This window comes from Equus caballus, chromosome 28 (assembly GCF_041296265.1).
Source record: "Equus caballus isolate H_3958 breed thoroughbred chromosome 28, TB-T2T, whole genome shotgun sequence".
In the NCBI taxonomy this organism is placed as follows: Eukaryota; Metazoa; Chordata; class Mammalia; order Perissodactyla; family Equidae; genus Equus; species Equus caballus.
Genome location: NC_091711.1, coordinates 13,928,839 through 13,946,598, shown reverse-complemented (window position 1 = coordinate 13,946,598; position 17,760 = coordinate 13,928,839). Strand labels below are relative to the sequence as shown.

Here is a 17,760-nt window from a genome sequence, read left to right as displayed (position 1 = left end):
CTACATTGATAGCTGAGCCCAACAGGAAGTAGAAAGACTTCCTCTTCTTGACGGCAGGAAGCTGAGCCAATGGGAGACTGCCACAACTCAGCCAATGAAAAGCCACTACACCTGGAACTCTTTGTTTACAACAGCCCTCCCAACGTCCTCTTCCCCTTTGCAGAACAGTTTCTCCTCCCTTGCTGCTTGCTGCTCAAGGACCTGCACGTGGCTCGCCATAGTTGCCGACTCCGAATTGCAATTCTTTGCTGATCTCGAATAAACCCATTTCTGTTGGAGAACTAAGTGGCTGTCTCTTTGTGTAAGGTCAGCATTTTGGTGCCTGGATGGGGATCCAGAGAAAATCCCTGAAGACTGCAAGGCTGGCGAGGAAATAGGTGCAATGCCCACACAGAGTCCACTGAGCTCGCTGCTTTTCTCGTGGATCCTGGAGGGTCAGTCTTTCTCCCGGTTCCGAGCTTCGGCCCTGTTTGCATCTGAGGCTCTCTACGCTTTATTCGAGATCTATTTTAAGGCTCTGTCCCTTTCTGGTTAGGGCATTGTTCGTCTGGGAGTTCTTGGGTGCACTTCAGCCAGACTCTTTGAATCAGGCTATTCCTTTGAACTGCACGAGCCTTCCAGTCTGAGTCCCTTAGGGAGTGGACTGTCCCTACTTGGAGCCGTGTTCGTCTTAGGTCCAACTTTTCAGACTGTTCATTGGAACTGTGCCAGTCCAGCCTTTAGCCTGACTCCCTTGGGAGTGGACTGTCCCTTAGAATTGCATTGATCAACCTTTGGTCTGACTCCCTTGGGAAGTGGACTTGTCACCCAGAGAAATCCCTAAAACATTTTCCACGCCTAATGCTTTGTTTTAAGTTGTTCTTGCTTATAGCAACCAAGGCAGAACATTGCCAGATGGCCACACCGCAGAACCAGTCCAAACCACAAAGGTCCAAGATGGCAACAGGGTGCCAGGCTTAAAAGGAAACGTGTGCAAAATGTACCGTAAGCAGGAAGGGAAGATCTGCGCATGCCCCAAATGCCCCTGCCCCCTTTACATCCCATAAGAACACTGCTCACCGTCCCTTCGAGGAGAAGATGTTTAGAGGATGAGCTCTGCCTCCTCCATTCACTGATCAATGAATTAAGTTTCTGCTTTGCTATTCTGAACCCAGTCTTGATCTAATGGTACGAGCGGCTCCAGGCAAAGGACCACTTGTGGGTCACCGGTCCCTTAGGGCTCAGTAACAGACTGTTCTTTAGAACTGCATTGTTCTCTGGAACTGCGTTGACTCAACCTTCAGTCCACCTCAGTGAAACTGAACGGTTCCATCAGCACTGGCTGGTATTAAGAACCCAGGCAGTTTGAGCTGTTCAAACTCTTTTGAGCTTCAAGTTGCTTGAGCTATTTAGGCTGTTTAAGAATAATCCCTTTGCTCTAGAGAAAAATGTCTAAGAAATGGGATCCTAGTTATCTAAATATTTGAAGGGTGACTCCCCTCCCAGGGACCCCTGCTGATTTTATGTTTAAAAAACATGGTCAATCCTCGTGCACATTTCTAACTAAATGGACCTATTTAACCAAAAGTAGTTTAGGATATCAATGACCACTATGGGGGAACTTTCAAACTCCCTACACTTACTTTTCTTAAGATCGATTTGGGCAACCATAGTTCTATAATTTCCAAAATTGAATGGGACACCCATTACAATTGGTATTTTGAGGCCTCCAACGTTATCGAGAGTCTAAAATCGCCTCTTTGCAAAATAAAATTTAAAATCAACGAAAGATAAAATGGCTTCCTAAGCTTCCTGTTTCTTTCCTCCAGAGTCATTTTGTTCCTCTTTCCCACCTTCTCTGTTTCAGGCCCAGCCTCTGGCACCATCTTCCTTCTTCCCTTCTACACCCTCCACGCCTCCTCTATAGCCTCAGTTTCCCCACACTAACACTCATGCTGAACTTCCCCTTTTCTCTGATCCTCTCTCCACTACCTCTTCCGCTGAACCTATCAGAACCTGCCCCTTTAAAATGAACAATTCTGAGGATCCAAAGGCTAAACCCTTAATTTCTTATATTCCCTGGACTAAAGCTGAACTGCAAGCCATAGTCAAAGATTCTCATAGATTTGCTGAGGATTTTAATATAGTCATTCAAACTTATCAAGCTGGTTTCTCTTACTTATATCAGCTAATTCATATGCTCGTCAGAGAAGGCCACGCCCAGCATTGGATGAAAATCACTAATTGGGAAAGTCCTGAAAGTCTCTAGAATTACAACTAGGAGACCAACCCACTGACCCGTTGTATGATCTGGCTCAGGCGACCACTAAACAACTTCATCAGGCAATTCCTAGGACTTTCCCAAAGCCAGACTGGAACAAAATTCAGGCTGTGCATGAAAACCTGATGAACCTGTTCATGACTATTACAATTGACTTCACATTGTTTTTAAAGAAACGTCTGGTCTTCTTTCAGATGTTGAGTCCACCAGGTAGCTTTTAAGTCTATGTTTATTAATAGGCTGAAGCTGGACCTTCCCTCCCAGGATGGAATGAGAAACTATGTCCACTCTAGATTTAGTTAGTGTGGCAAACCAGCTCTCTCTCAAACTCTAGATGAGTCACCTAAAAGAAAGACCACCAAAATTCTTAATTTTCAACTCTAGCAAGTGAAGGACTCTAAAAGGAACCAAAATTCTCCTAGTGTCTCTATTGCATAGAGCCAGGACAATGGAGGAGAGATTGTGACATACTTAAGCACTTCAAGCGCCTTCAGCCCTTTAACCAGTCTTTCCAATGTCCTCCAAATTCCCAATGATGGGGCTTTGAGGAACTACAGGGGCTGCTCCAAATCCCCCCTCTTAATCAGCTTGGAGAAGCATTTCTCCAGATTGGGATGAATCTCTTTCTGTGCTAATTGACACTGGAGCCACACTCTCGATGCTCATCCCCACTACTGTAAAGCAGCCCCTGCCTTGGAGAACTAAAGCAGTTCAAATAGTGGGGATTTCTAATAAACCTCAACCAGTTCCTATCTCTGAACCTACTCTCCTTGGTTTAGGCCCTTTGAGAGACACTCACCCTTTTCTCCTTAGTTCCTCCACCCCTGTTCATTTATTAGGCTGAGACTTTTTGGAAAAGTATCATGCCAGAATTTCTTTCTCTTGAAAGGGGGAAATTGTTCTGGAATTTGACAGTAGCCATCAAAACAGTCAACCAGGTGCATTAAATGACCCTTTGACATCTTTTATTTGCTAGTCTCTGACAGTAGTAGGGCTGATCCTGGAAACACTCATCATTTGTCCCCATTTAATCAGCTACCACCTCCTTATGGGTAAAATCTCCAATTGATATTGGTAAAATTCACAACGCACCTCCCATCAAGATTCAAGTAGATCCCTCAAAACCTCTACCAAGAATTAGTTAACATCATATAAGTAAAGAAGCCCTTCAGGGTGTAAAGCCCATAATAGAAGAGTATGAGACTCAAGGCCTCATTATCCCTTGTGATAGTCTCTGTAACACTCCTATTTTACCTGTGAGGAAACCCAAGGGCTGAGAGTGGAGGTTTGTCCAGGATCTCTGAGCAGTATTGGTTATCCCTCAACACCCTGTTGTTCCTAACCCTTGTACACTGCTAACATCCATTCCCACTGGAAGGAATCCTCTATGGTAATTGACTTATGTAGTGCATTCTTTAGCATTCCAGTGGATGAAGCTAGCCAATACCTTTCTGCCTTCATTTGGGAAGGAGAACAACTCACCTGGACAGTACTGCCTCAGGGTTTTACTGAGAGCCCTTCTTATTTTTCACAAGTCCTGAAGAGTGATCTGGACGATAGAAAGTTCCATAGCAGTTCTACTTTGTTGCAGTAAGTGGATGATTTGCTTCCTTGCTCTCCTACCCGAGTCTCCTCCCAGGAAGACAGCAACCACTTGTTAAAGCTTTTAGCCTTAAAGGGACATAAGCTCACCAAGGAGAAACTGCAGCTTGCCCAAACCCAGGTTCCATATTTGGAACATCTGATATCAGAACAAGGGCTACACTAGATCCAGACGGACTTCACGGTGTCCTAAGGTTCCCCAAACCCAAAACTAAGGGCCAGCTATGCGGTTTTTCTCAGGCTAAGTGGTTAGTGGTGAAACTTGATTTCAGATTTCTCTCTTATGGCCAAATCTCTGTATGTTTTGCTAAAGAACAACAATCCCAACCCAATTTTATGGGAAGAACCTAACGACATAGCCTTTAAAGCCTTAAAGGAGGATTTGATGAACCCATCTGCCCTTGGACATCCCAATTACCAGATTTCCTTTTTTCTTTTTGTATGTGAAAATGAAAGGAATGCCCTTGGAGTACTCACCCAAAAACATGGGGACCATCATCAACCCATGGGTATTATGGCCAGCGACTGGACCCTGTGGCACAAGGATACCCCTTTGCCTTAGAGCCATTACTGCCACTGCCCTTTTGGTTAAGGCACTTGAAAAATTATTTACAGATCCCCTTTAACCACTGTTGTACCTCATGCAGTAGAAGCCCTCCTGAATTCTCACCACACTCGATGTATTTCAGCCAGCCACCTCATCTCCTATGAAATCCTTTTGTTAACTGCTCCTCACATAACTCCTGTACATTGTAACAACCTTAATCCTGCTACTCTCCCCGCTTTGTTACCGACCAAGTCCCTGCAGACTGCTTGACACACAGGTCACCTCCGGACTCCTCGTGATGATGTGCAGGAAACTCCTTTCAGGAACGCTGACTTCTCATGGTTAACTGATGGTTCTGATTTAAAAAGCGACAATGGCAAATACTGTGTGGCATATGCTATTACAACTCCTTTCCATATCGTCAAGGTAGTACCTTTATCTATACTACTTCAGCCCAAGAGGCTGAATTACACACTTTTACATAGGCTTGTACTTTAGATAAGGGCAAAACTGCCAATATTTTTACTGGTAGTAGATATACTTTCAGAGTAGCTTATGATTTTGTAATGTTGTGGAAGGAATGTGGTTTCCTTACTTCCAGCCGAAATAAAATTAAAAATGGGCCCTATGTTCAAGAATTATTGGATGCTATACTTTTACTTGCTGCTTTAGCTATTATTAAGATCCCAGGACATTTAAAACTTGACTCTCTGGAAGCTAAAGGAGGTCACTTTGGTGATATTTCCACAAGGAATGTAGCCCTTAAAGGAACCAAAATAGCCAAACCTCTATCATGGTCCAAAGGAATATTTCCCCAAATGATAACTTAGAAAAACTGGCTAGAGACACTCAACAATTGGCCTCAGAAAAATAAACACAAGATTGGAAATTCAACAATAGTTTGATAAGAAGACAATTTGTTTTGGACCAAATAACAAGCCAGTCCTACCAGAGACTCTGAAATTCCCATTCCTAACCACTGTACATGCATTAGACCATTAAAAGAATTGATGCAATTTTCAAAAAGAATTGTGCATATAATTATATGCAAACACTCTCCTCGCCTGCAGTTGAATCGAGTTCTTCCTGTGTGCTTAAGAATCATTTGTACCAGCAGGATCAAACACAGTCAAGTCCTTCACATTTTGTGCTCAGAAAATGTTTGCTGACTGGTAAATACATACTTCTTACATGATGTTAGGCTCCACTTCCCGTGATTAAGATCAGGGGTCTTAAAAAATAAATAGCAAATCACAGAATGCAATCCCAAAATGAACCAGAGAGCAGGAGAAATAGAGGACTCAGGGAAGAGAAATCACTGTATGTTACCATAATAATTCTGTTACAATCTTTTCTTATTCCAAGAATGATATTCAAAGGTCAGTCCTTCAGTAAATATTTATTGAATATATTCTACTCACTGAAAGGCATTTCTTTTAGGGGGAAGGGAGTGTTAAGGGTAGAAATCCATGCCAAACAGAAATAACAGCATGTTCAAAGGTTGATAAGTTAGACTATCAAGGGACTGACTGTAAGTTATTCAGCAGAGCAAAGCTTAGTGGTGGTAGGTGGACTAAGAGAGAGAAGAGACCGTGAGAGAGATGAGCAGAGGCAGATGGTGAAATGCCTCCGGCGCCATGTTAAGGAATTTGGATATTATTCCGGGGACGATGGGAGACTCAGGGGGTTTCAGCAGAGGCAATCTGCTCAGAATTGCATTTTGGAAAAATGTCTTCAGTTGCAAACTGAAGCACTAAACTGAGGATCCCAACCCACAGCAAGAAATCAGTTAGATGTCGATGGCCTGACGCAGGTGAGTGGTAGTGGAAAATGCAACCAAATTTGAGTTATACTCAGAATCGAAAAGTCTTGGTGCTTGTTTGGATATGGGGAAAGAGCAAGAGGGAGAAGTCCAGGACAATCCCTAGGGTTTGGGCTCACAAATGAAAGATAACACAGAACGAAGAATAGACGTGAGTGCGGATTAAGAGGAAGAATACGGGGGCAGGTTCACATGTCCAGCTCTGTAAATAAGGGTTCCTGCTGCACCTGGAAAGGTGCCATTCTGCCCTCACTCTGGAAACACTACATTTAAGCAATATGGATTTAGAAGTTGGTGGCCCATGCAGAGAGCTGAAGTCCTTGAAATAAATCAATTCGGCATCCTAGTAACGCTGAGTCATATTTATCACAGCATCACGATGGGCATAGAAGCAATTTGTAAAGAAAGCATTCTCTCCACCTCTGAATCTATACAGTGAGCTATAAATAAGCTTGAATGGTGGTAGCAGAAAGAAAGCAGAAACAGTGAGATGTATACCAGTGAAAGAAAATCGATTTAATCTTTGTGTCCAAGAGATGGTATTATTACAGTTTAAAATACTTAATTCAAAGCTGCCTAAGTTTTGCACTGGAAGCAGATTACTAATTCGAGCTGTGAGACACTGGTCTTCTACTCTCTTATGCTCATAGCCTCTCACTGTGGAGAAACTCATAAATAACCTGTAGTTGAATTAGATAAGAAATGCTGAATTAATCAAGGTATAAGAAAGACAAATGAAGAGAGGACTCAGGACAACACAGAACAATGAGAGTTCTGGTTCTAATCTTCACTGGCTAGTTGACTCTTGGAAAGTACATTCTCTGTGATGACTTTTTCTCATGTATAAATTGAGCTCTTATGTTCCAAGTTTTCTGGAGTCTGGATTATCTACAGGCCAGGATGCTAAGATGGCCTTTAAATTCATGTACGGTTATTCATGGAAAGGAAAGGAAAAGAGAACTATTTATTGTTATTATTGGCCAGGAACTGCTGCATTGTTTGTACATATTTCACTTCATTTCAAGCTTTCTACAAGCCCATGAGAAAAAGCATGAGCAGAAGATGAAGGACTTGCCCGTGGTTACAGAGGAAGTGGTTGAACCAGGATTTAAAGGCCTATTAGGATTCAGCATCACTTTTCACTACCCACATTGCTTTCCCAAGGAGAACAGTCACCTGTTGTTTTCCAAATAAGAACTGATAGCAAAAGAGGAATTGGAAACTATTCTGTGGAGCCTATGGGCCCACAGTGCAGGGGTTTACAAGCAACGGGGGGAAAATCAAATTTCCAAACAGTAAGGTTTGTCATGGGAGGGTTTAGGAACTCCTTCTTGTAAAGATCTACAAAAACACGACATATTTTCACCTTTCTAGAAGAGATTAAATGTGATTCTTGCCAAGGACAGGAGAATTAGAATAGATGGTATTTTCAAAGACCAAACCAACTTCATAGTATTAATTGATTTCCTAGTGTTTAGTCTCTTGTCAGAACATGATCACTAATATACTAAAGGACAAATACAGATTCCAAAAAGCAATTATATATATTTCCAAACTGCTTCATGTATAGTAATCATATTTGAAAAAAACCCAACTTGATGTTCTTTATACATTATAATGCTATAAAGATGAAAATGTCTGATTCAATGACTGCTATTTGACTTGGGGAATTCACTTTCAGATGGATTAGCCATGTGTAAACAGTTATCTACTTTCCAAAAAAAAAATGCCTCATCAAGCCTGCCTTACATTTGACAAAAGATTATTCCTTCCACAAACCAAATTCACATAGCTTACCTCTAAGCTCCTGCTTCTCAAATTATCTGTAAAAATTACCTACTTTAAACTAATGAAGACTGCTCTAAATGAGAAAAAAATGTTGTTGCCAGGCAACAAAGATGACATCAGGACTTTCTTCTCTCTCGCCAGATGGATACTGTCAGCATCACTAGCTGAATGCTGCTGAGATGACACTGTGTCTATATAACTGTTTTTTCCCCAATCTCAACTTGTCATGCTAAACTACATAAAATTTCTTTTCCATGAATGAACAAAAAGAGACGAATTTATTTTTGACCATTACATTGAGAAAAACAAAAATGAAGCTGACAGTTACTGATTTATTTATACCATTATATACTCTGCATTCTACCATTTGAAAGTAGCATCGGGTATATCCTGGGCAACCCAGTTCATGGGGCAAAGGCATTGCTAGTGCAGTCCAACCCAGCCCTCTGAGTTCTGCAGTGTGCATTTCAGAAGTCTAGTTCAATCCATTGTCTTTGAAACTACAGCATGTACTTTAATGAAACCCTACCACCACAGCCCAAATTCAAGGACTCCAAAATTACTAAATAGAACTCAGAATCACAGAATAACAAAGAGTTAAAAAGTAAAACCTAGGAAGACAGGATTTGGTTGTACATAGAAATATTTTCCTCCAAAATCTGCAGGCAAAGGAACATTTGCTCATGGCTCTTGCCACCCAAACCACAGAGAACAGCTTTTAAATAATTAAATATAGAGTTCTCAAAGTAAAGTCACCAGAAGATGCTTCCCTCACTGTCATGTCAGCCATATACAGCCTCTTATGCTTCAGCCCTAGAAAGGCATTTTGCAGTAAAATATACAGGATTTTGCATGGGGCACAAACTAAGTATGTTTAAGTTAGAAGAAAGTCACACATCTAGCACCTAGTTGTAAAATGTTAAAAAAAAAAAAAAAGGCAGAAATAGCAAGAGTTATAAAGCTTCCAATTGTGGAATAAAATGAAATCAAAAAGTCCCCTGAGAATAAGAGCGACTCTGTGAGGTTAACCAGGACTTAAAAAACAAAATGGGGTCAACTCAGACGCATGAAAGTGGAATGCCTGAGAAGGCTAGCACAACAAAAGAAGAAGACGATCTAGAAAAAAAAGGTGGCTGAAACATTGATGCCTGACCTCCGAAACCTTCAAATCCTGGCTAAGCGTTTCACAATTAGTCTACTTAGGAGGAATGAGAAGGTCCTGTGTTTGAGCCTGTACCGTTTCCCGTGGAGACCTCTGCTTAGGGCAATTGTTATTAAACTGTAATTAATTATTCCATTTTGTGGTTTTGATTCTTTTGAATAAAATGTATTGCTGTTTGTAAAAAGTCCCGGGCTAATGGATCTTTTCCAGACAAACCTAAGAACAAGGACTGAATTGGGTTAGCCTAACAAATTTTTATGGTTAAAACTGTTTTCCCAGTTGTCTGTTCTCAAGAAGTACATCCTACCAGCCTGTGCAAAAATAAAGATTATCATGTCAAGTAGCCTTGACACATTTTAATAATATGGTATTAGGATGTGTGTACTTTTAGGATCAATGATTTTGACTTAAGAACTGTCATGACTGGAGCCTTTGGGTCCACTTTAATAAAATCCAGACTTATCAGATTCCTCCTCAAAGGAGGATGATTTAGGCTATATATAGAATACAATTGCTTCAGCACTGTCCACTGCAATTAAAAGTGCAGCAGTTCAATCAAACAGAGAGAAACACTGTGATTATTCCAAGATATCAGAACTCAGCAAAGATGGCTCAAGGCAGATAAAGTAAGATCAATAACTTCAATCATCACCAATGTCTCTACTCATTAGGTGACAACTGTTTTCTCGTTGAAATCCTTACTTAGGGTTTCTAAAATTCTATAATGAATTTTACTCTTCCATTAAAGTGATGGAAACAAAACCAATAAACAAACAAACAACAAAACATGTAGTGCTGCTCAAGTTGGTGGTCAGCACGTCGTTTCAATTACTTCAACGCTACCTGGCCATAAGGACACTTGAAATGCTTTCAAAGTGAGCCCCATGTCTTCTGACGGGAACTGCACAGACACATTCTGCCAGTAGGTGGAAAGAATCATGAATTCTTTTGATTAAACCCTTGACCAAATTGTCTCCTATAAAAGCCATGGTGGAACTTGAGCATTCTAACTTTGCAGTCATTGTCTTTAGCTGACTGATAGCAAGCGAAAGAATAAAATGTTTCTACGTAGGATTAAATAACGTTAAAAAGGGGGATGCCAAGCTCTTTTGTCACAATCATTTCTAAACCAGTACCACATCTTACAGTAAATAGGAAAGAAGGAAGGAGAGAGAGAGAGAGAGGAGGGAAGGGATGAAGGAATGAAGGAAATCTCACGGAGGAATAAGGCCTACTATGTTTTGGATTTAAGTAATTAGTCTCTGAAATTTAAGGAATCTTTTTTTTTTTGTACTTGGCCATTCACTTATAAGGAAAACAATTCCTTTATAGTCATCTCAAATCAGAAAAAAAAAATTCTTTCAAAGGACACCATGCACTGCACTGACAGTTCTTTCTAAAATTGTGCTTTCTGTCTGATTTCTGGAAAACCTGCTGTTGGTACTAAAAATAACAGTAAAGTGTTTTAACTGGCAATTGTATTCCTGAGGATAATGAAGTTCTGGCTGTTTATTTCTTTGCACTCAAATGATCATATCTTAATGGGACAATTATCTATTCTCTTAATTTTCCCTTTTTAAAGATTTTATTTTTTCCTTTTTCTCCCCAAAGCCCCCCGGTACATAGCTGTGTATTCTTCGTTGTGGGTTCTTCTAGTTGTGGCATGTGGGACGCTGCCTCAGCGTGGTCTGATGAGCAGTGCCATGTCCGCGCCCAGGATTCAAACTAACGAAACACTGGGCCGCCTGCAGCGGAGCGCGCGAACTTAACCACTCGGCCACAGGGCCAGCCCCTTAATTTTCCCTTTTTAAACTATGATTGTAGTACCTCTGTTTCTCTGTCTCTATGTAAAAAAGAAAATTAAAAATTCAGTCAATAATCCAGATGTTTTCAATCATCTTATGGATAAGTTATGGTGAAGATAAAACATCTGGATGAATGACAATTCATCTTTTATCCAGATTTATGAATCAAATAGATGCAACCCTCCCACCTAAACTTAGCAAGACCAATTTCCTTCAGGAGAGCATTAAATGTTTACATTATTACAATCTGAAAAAGAGCTTAATGGTTCAGCGGTGCTGAACAGTAGCAATTTTTTATTAAAATGCTCCTATGAGGAGTTGATCTGTTCTTGAGTTTTCCACAGATTAGTTCTCAATTTAGCATCTTAGGTATTATTTAAATCAGACATCAAAGAGCGTTGATATTAATGGGCCAAAAGACGATGTTGGTTACTAGAAATCTGTTGTTGCAGATATAAATTTCATTTATGTAACAAAAACAACAGGGGGATAAAATGGACTGACTGTAGAATGCCTTCTTAGAACCCAAGTCACAGGAACTACTCAATTTTTATTCATACATTTTAGTTGCTTAGCATATCTCCTACTAATTTCAAATTACACAGCAACAGTTTCTAAACAGCTCATTTGTACACATATATTAATGTAATCAGAGAGCAAATTCATAAATTATACATTGTATGGAAGGCTCATAAAAGTGTGTGCTTGTATAGAAAAAAATCAATTTCTAAGTCAGTAACAAGAAAGAGAGACCTTGTAGAAAACATGAAATTTTAATAAAGAAAAGTATTCCTTTGGCCAAAGCTTAACATTCCCTCAAATGTTACCAGATTTTTACTGGCATATCTCTTGGGGAAGTGCATCACCACCTCTTTGATATGTAAAACATTAGGAAACTCACGAATGTGCTAGAAATATCGATTTTTTTCCCTAGAAGTTAACAATAATCCACAAAATACTTGCCTTTTTCCCCTGGTGATTTAACATTAATTTACTATCACCTTAAGATAAATTTGACATCACCTTAAGAAAGATGAATGGCTGCAAATGTAAAATTTCAGTTATCACTTTCCAATTACTTACCACAATATATAACTTTGAAAATAATGAATTGATTTCTTCTATGCAAATGAATAAAGACTCGAACTAGATTTTGTTAGTAGCTGACATCTGCATCACCTAGGATGAATTTCTTTTATAGAGTACAAAACCATCTGACTAGCTGGCTCCCGCCCTGCTTATCTGTATGTATGTATTTGTGTACTTTAATTGGAGACAATATCAAACACTGTGAAACTGAATGGGGGTGGTGGGAAGAATCAGTCATTATTAGTAGAAATCCACTATGTTTTCCACAGTAATGAGCAGCCATTCAAACCTGATTAAAGTGACAGCACATTGACACAATGTGGCTATTAATTCACTCTGAACAATACATTAAAGAAAAATTGCAAATTCACTTGAAACTCAGTCCCCACCAGGGACCTCCCATGCTTGTTTGTCAGGCTCCAGTGAGCTCTGTTGTAAGCCCAGATGCACTAACCACATTCATCTGCACAGGTACAAAGATACCAATGAGAAAAAGTAAGAGTGATAATTTTATGTATTAATTCGTGGGTTTCCTTCAACAAGCTTTGGTATATTCACCTTTAACAGGGAAAAACACAGCCCTTATGCAGCATTTGTATAAAGTCACTGTGTTAGAAACAACCCCTCCATTTTGACAAGGAAAGGAAAAGCATTTCAAAGGTGATGAGATATTTTCCTCTTCCTACCCAGAAAAATAACTGTTAGAACTTTCCTGGTGAAAAGGGTGCATCGATGCTGTAAATACTCTTCCTTACAGAGGCAATAATTTTTTATTTGTTTTATGTATTTCACACATAGCACTGCTCTTTCTCCAAATTCAGTCTTATCCATTTTTTTCCTGAGTAGTTACAAACCTAAATTTAGATAAGAAATTTCTCCCTTAGCAAATCAAACTGGAGAGAATAAAGATTATCTTTCTAATTTTCATCTTATTTAAGGAATGTGTAGTCTCTTCTAATCATTCATTTCATATTTCACATTACAAAGGAAATAGAAAACTTCTCCCAAACAGCAATATCTGAAAAGATAATACAAAAAGTCTAATTTATCGTCATTGAAGAGTTCTAAAATATCAGAAAAACAAACTTCAATGTTAGTCACTCACTTGATCTTCCAGATTCCAATCATTTTTCAAATCAGACCTAATTTTTTCAAACAAACTTTATTAATTTTTTAATCCAAATTTGCTACTCTGTCTCAGTTACTCAGAAGATAGGAATTCCGAGAACAAAAGGATTGATGTAAATGATCGAACTAAGCAGAACTTAACTGAAATGTGTACATACGAAGGCGCTCATAGCTCATAGCTACTTTCAGTGGGTCAAATGGAAAACCCAACAAAACCCCTACATTCAACGAGTAGGAAAACAGATCCAGATAATCTACTCATGCTCACATATGTACACAATCATCCCTGAAAAGAAGCAGCAGAATTATTTTCTATTTGTATGAAAGTTTACATTCTAGCCACTTAATATGACAATTTATTTCCCAAGGATCACTTAGTGGGAAGAAAAGAAAGAATAAACAAAATAAGTAAATAAAGAAATCACATATATAATGATAAGTGCTGTGGAGAAAAATACATTTCTCTATCTTGAATGCTAGATAGAAGAGATTCAATTTGATGAACAGAAGAAGGGAGCCAGAGAACCACAGGAAATTCTATGAGAGAAACAGTGCTTTAAAAAGAAAGTACTCTGAGAGAAGCATGCAGGGTATACAGGAAAGTGGAAAGAACAGAGATGAGTGACGAGGACAATTTAAATCAGGGAAGGTGAGAGTGCGGCTGCCACAGCTCAAAGGCAATGGAGTATTAAAGGTGGGATGAATTCGGGGCTGGCCCCGTGGCCGAGTGGTTAAGTTCCCACGCTCCGCTGCAGGCGGCCCAGTGTTTCGTTGGTTCGAATCCTGGGCACGGACATGGCACTGCTCATCAGACCACGCTGAGGCAGCGTCCCACATGCCACAACTAGAAGGACCCACAACAAAGAATATACAACTATGTACCGGGGGGGATTTGGGGAAAAAAAGGAAAAAAATAAAAATCTTTAAGAAAAAAAAAAGGTGGGATGAATTCAACAGAAACTTCAAAGAAAAACCCGAGATTTAGCGACTTACTGGATATAGGAAACAAAGAAGGGGAGAAGTGACCGGTCTTCGATGCTTTATTCCTGGGACCAAGAGAACAGTGGCATCGAGGTCATTTACAAAGATGTTATTAGCCAGAGTGCAATCAAAGAATTGCTTATTTCTACTGAACACAGAACCATCTGAATGCTGAGCTTGTGCCTGATGGTCATAGTTCAGAATTTCCTCCAATCCTTGTAGTGGTTTTGAGCATTTCTGCAGTACTTATGCGCACGTTTGGAAAATGCTCACCAGTTTGCCACCAATGGTCTAAGACGGGTACTCTGAAGATCTGCTTAGACCATTCCAGGGTCTCCACATCACATCGTTCTCCAGCCACAAACAATGTTTTGAACCTGAAAATAAGAGGGAGAGTAAATTCAAATCATTCCTTGAAAATCGATCTCAGTAATTTCATCTATATTCTTTTACACACTATAGAAGCTAACCACATTAATTCTTTCAGGAGAAAACAGTCATATTAGCAGTATATCATATTGTAAAATAGTGAGAGGCATTATTTGCTTTGACCCAAATGTAACCAAATGCACATCACGACATTCACAAGTAGAATTCATAGCTACAGCTTCTCAGTTCTGAGAAGAGCAATTCAGCTGATCTTTGTAATATATCTGTCACATTCATCTAATGATCAAAGATAAAAACCTTTTCCTTCTTGACATTAACTCTGCTAATTTTAGCTCAAAGTTTGATTGCTATATTCTGCTTAAGGCTATACACAAAAATACACTCACAAGTACCAGCTAGGGCAAGAAATCTGATCATAGATATGATGCACTTGTTCTTTCTCTTGAGATCCTTTGGTAAAGATGACTCTGATTTCAAGCACGTATTTCCCCTATTCCAAGGACATATATAGGAAAGACAGGTGATTAAAAAGTAAATATCATTGTGGCCTTCCAGATTTAAAAGGTTCTTATCAAAAGGAATCCAAGATTACCAGAGATGAAGAATTTTTGTCAGGGAGCACCACGCCAGAAAATAGAACGAAAGAAATAGAAAAATAGAACTGGGTTGACACTATTGGTGGCTCATTGAGAGAATGACAATTGCAATTGTCAATTGTATGCAATTGATTAAAACTGATTTAAATTGCAAATGAATTGCAATGCCCCCATGACATGTCTTTCAAAAATAGGAACGTGTGTTATGAAGAATTAATCCATTATCATCAAAGTAAAAAAGTATCAAAGAAAAAAATCCTGCCAACCCATCCTGAACAACGTAATATAGTCATAGAAGAATTTTTACCATTCTCTTAACTTATCATATCATCTCATGAAGATTCACAGGGATTCAAATATTCCCACCTCCATGTTTCAACAACATTCAGTTTCTGTCTTGGCTATAAAAATATTTCTCATTTTCTAATTACTTGTTTCTTGACTATTTCCCACAGTGGACTGTGAACTCCTAGGAGCACTAATCCTGATGACCTCAATACCAATCAAAATACCTGGGATTTTTAGGTACTTATGCTTTTCTAGAAGCTTAGAAAGAATGAAGTACAGAGGTGGTAAGTTGAGAAAATTTATGTGAGCTTGACTCATTCTTCTAAGTAAAAAAGGAGGCATGTTGTTCCGTAAGAGTGTGGAAGTTGACAAACGAACAGTGACTTGAAGAGAGAAAAGTTCTGGCTATTTTAGGAAATTTTAAGCATGTAAAATTGCTTAAAAACTAAAGACCAGCCATTTGGCTTTCATGGACTCAATTACTAATCCAGGAGGCTAAGTAGAGACAGTACAGTATGAGTGAAGTACACAAAAAAGAAGGGGTGACAAATCAATGCTGAAAGGGCTGTCTTGGGCCAGAAAAATGGGGAAGCAAGATAGGAATAACCACGACAGAAGAAAAATACCAGGAAAAATAGTGGGATCAGAGACTGGAAGTCACAGAAGAAATAAAAAATTCAGTGAAAGTACAGGCACCATAGAATCAGAAAAAAAGCAGGCAATCTCAAACTTCAAGATCTTGAAAATGTGTCTGTTCTGAGGGATGACAGTGCTTGTGGGAGCTGAGAGAATCTAACATTAAAAAACACTGGGGAAAATAAGAGTGTGTTGACAGAAGGATTCTTGTCAAGATATTAAAAATCACTCAAGGATGATAGCAGTTGAGAGCAGAGAGGAAGTCCATGACTTGTTGACTAAAGTCGCTGAAGAGAGCCTTGAAGAGGAGGAGAAGGTGTTACAAATAGATGGTGTGAAATTCAACAGAAGATGGGAAATCAAACTGACAGAATGATCAAATTTTCATAGGATCAACTTTAACATCCCCCTTAACTTTTATAAAGAATCATAACCCCGAAGGTGCAGTTTAGCCGCAATAGTGGAAAAATAATGAGTTTAACTATTCTATGGAAAATCCTGGTTGCAAACAAACTGTTGAAACGTGCTAATTAATTTTTAAGTATAAACGAATCACTGATAAATGATGTGTATACTTGAAGTGCTACCACTTGAAATTATTCGTGATAATTTTCATCTATAGATGAGGCTGTCTATACATGAAGATATCAAAAGAGGTTGTAGTAAATTTGTGTAAAACATTCAATGTAATGCTACTGTTCAACATGTTTTCTAAGGAAAAAAGGGTCACCATCTGCCACTATAAATATATTCCAGAAATAAAATTACCTTATTGTGATATCTTATTTTTTGGATGATGTAATTAGATCCATGCCAATTACCTAGATCAGTATTGTTCAAATGAAATATCAAGTGAGCTACAAATCCAAGAAATATATGTAGTTTAAAATTTTCTAGTAGCTACGCTCAGAAAAGAAGAGGTTAAATTAATTTAAAAGATATATGTTATTAAACAAAATAAAGAAAAATATCATTTCAACATGTAATAAACATAAATATTACTAGTGAGTGATTTTACAGTCTTTTTTCATACCTAGTCTCAATTTGGACTAACCACATTTCAAGTGCTCAGTAGCCACAAGTGGCTAGTGTATCAAGTGGCAGAGTGCAGAGGCAGAAGATGACCTTCCAAAGAAGCAGCAGAATTCTTAGACTAGCCAGGATGACAAAAAACTTTAATTTAATACTGTAAACACAATTCCTCCAAACCATTATGTCGGTGATTTCTTTTGACTTGAAACTCTGTGCATGTACATGTGTGAGTGTCCAAGTGCCATTAAACGCTGCAAAGAATCTATTACTTAATGCTCCTATAAGAAGATGGTCATCACAACAGCTTTGCAAAATTTGGGGTTTGGTTTAATAATTTGGCATAATTATAGGACTTCAATAAATGACGCAACGCACTGTCAGAACTAATGTTTGAGTAGCTGCCTAGTGACATATTTTCCAACTACATATGGAAAATGATCTAGGAGCTGTCTTTTAACAAGACAAGTACCAAAAGTAAAATTTAATGTCCTGGTAAAGACAGAGAAGCATAACTTCAAATTTCAGATTAGAAAAGAATCTATTATTAGTCTTTGTTAAGAAACCATTTGAATAATGTGGATCAATCACTTTGGTGAGTACCCCCTCAAAGTACATAAGTATGCTAAGGCAATAT

General features: G+C 38.9%; 1 protein-coding gene across 1 annotated transcript in view; it reads right to left on the bottom strand.

Moving 5' to 3' along the window:
• ACSS3 (acyl-CoA synthetase short chain family member 3) overlaps window positions 1-17,760 on the bottom strand; it is a 168,741-nt gene that overhangs the window by 41,832 nt on the left and 109,149 nt on the right. The window contains exon 9 of the mRNA XM_001915509.6: window positions 14,458-14,561. Within this exon, the coding sequence (XP_001915544.2) occupies window positions 14,458-14,561 (104 nt within the window). The remainder of the gene's footprint in view (window positions 1-14,457; window positions 14,562-17,760) is intronic.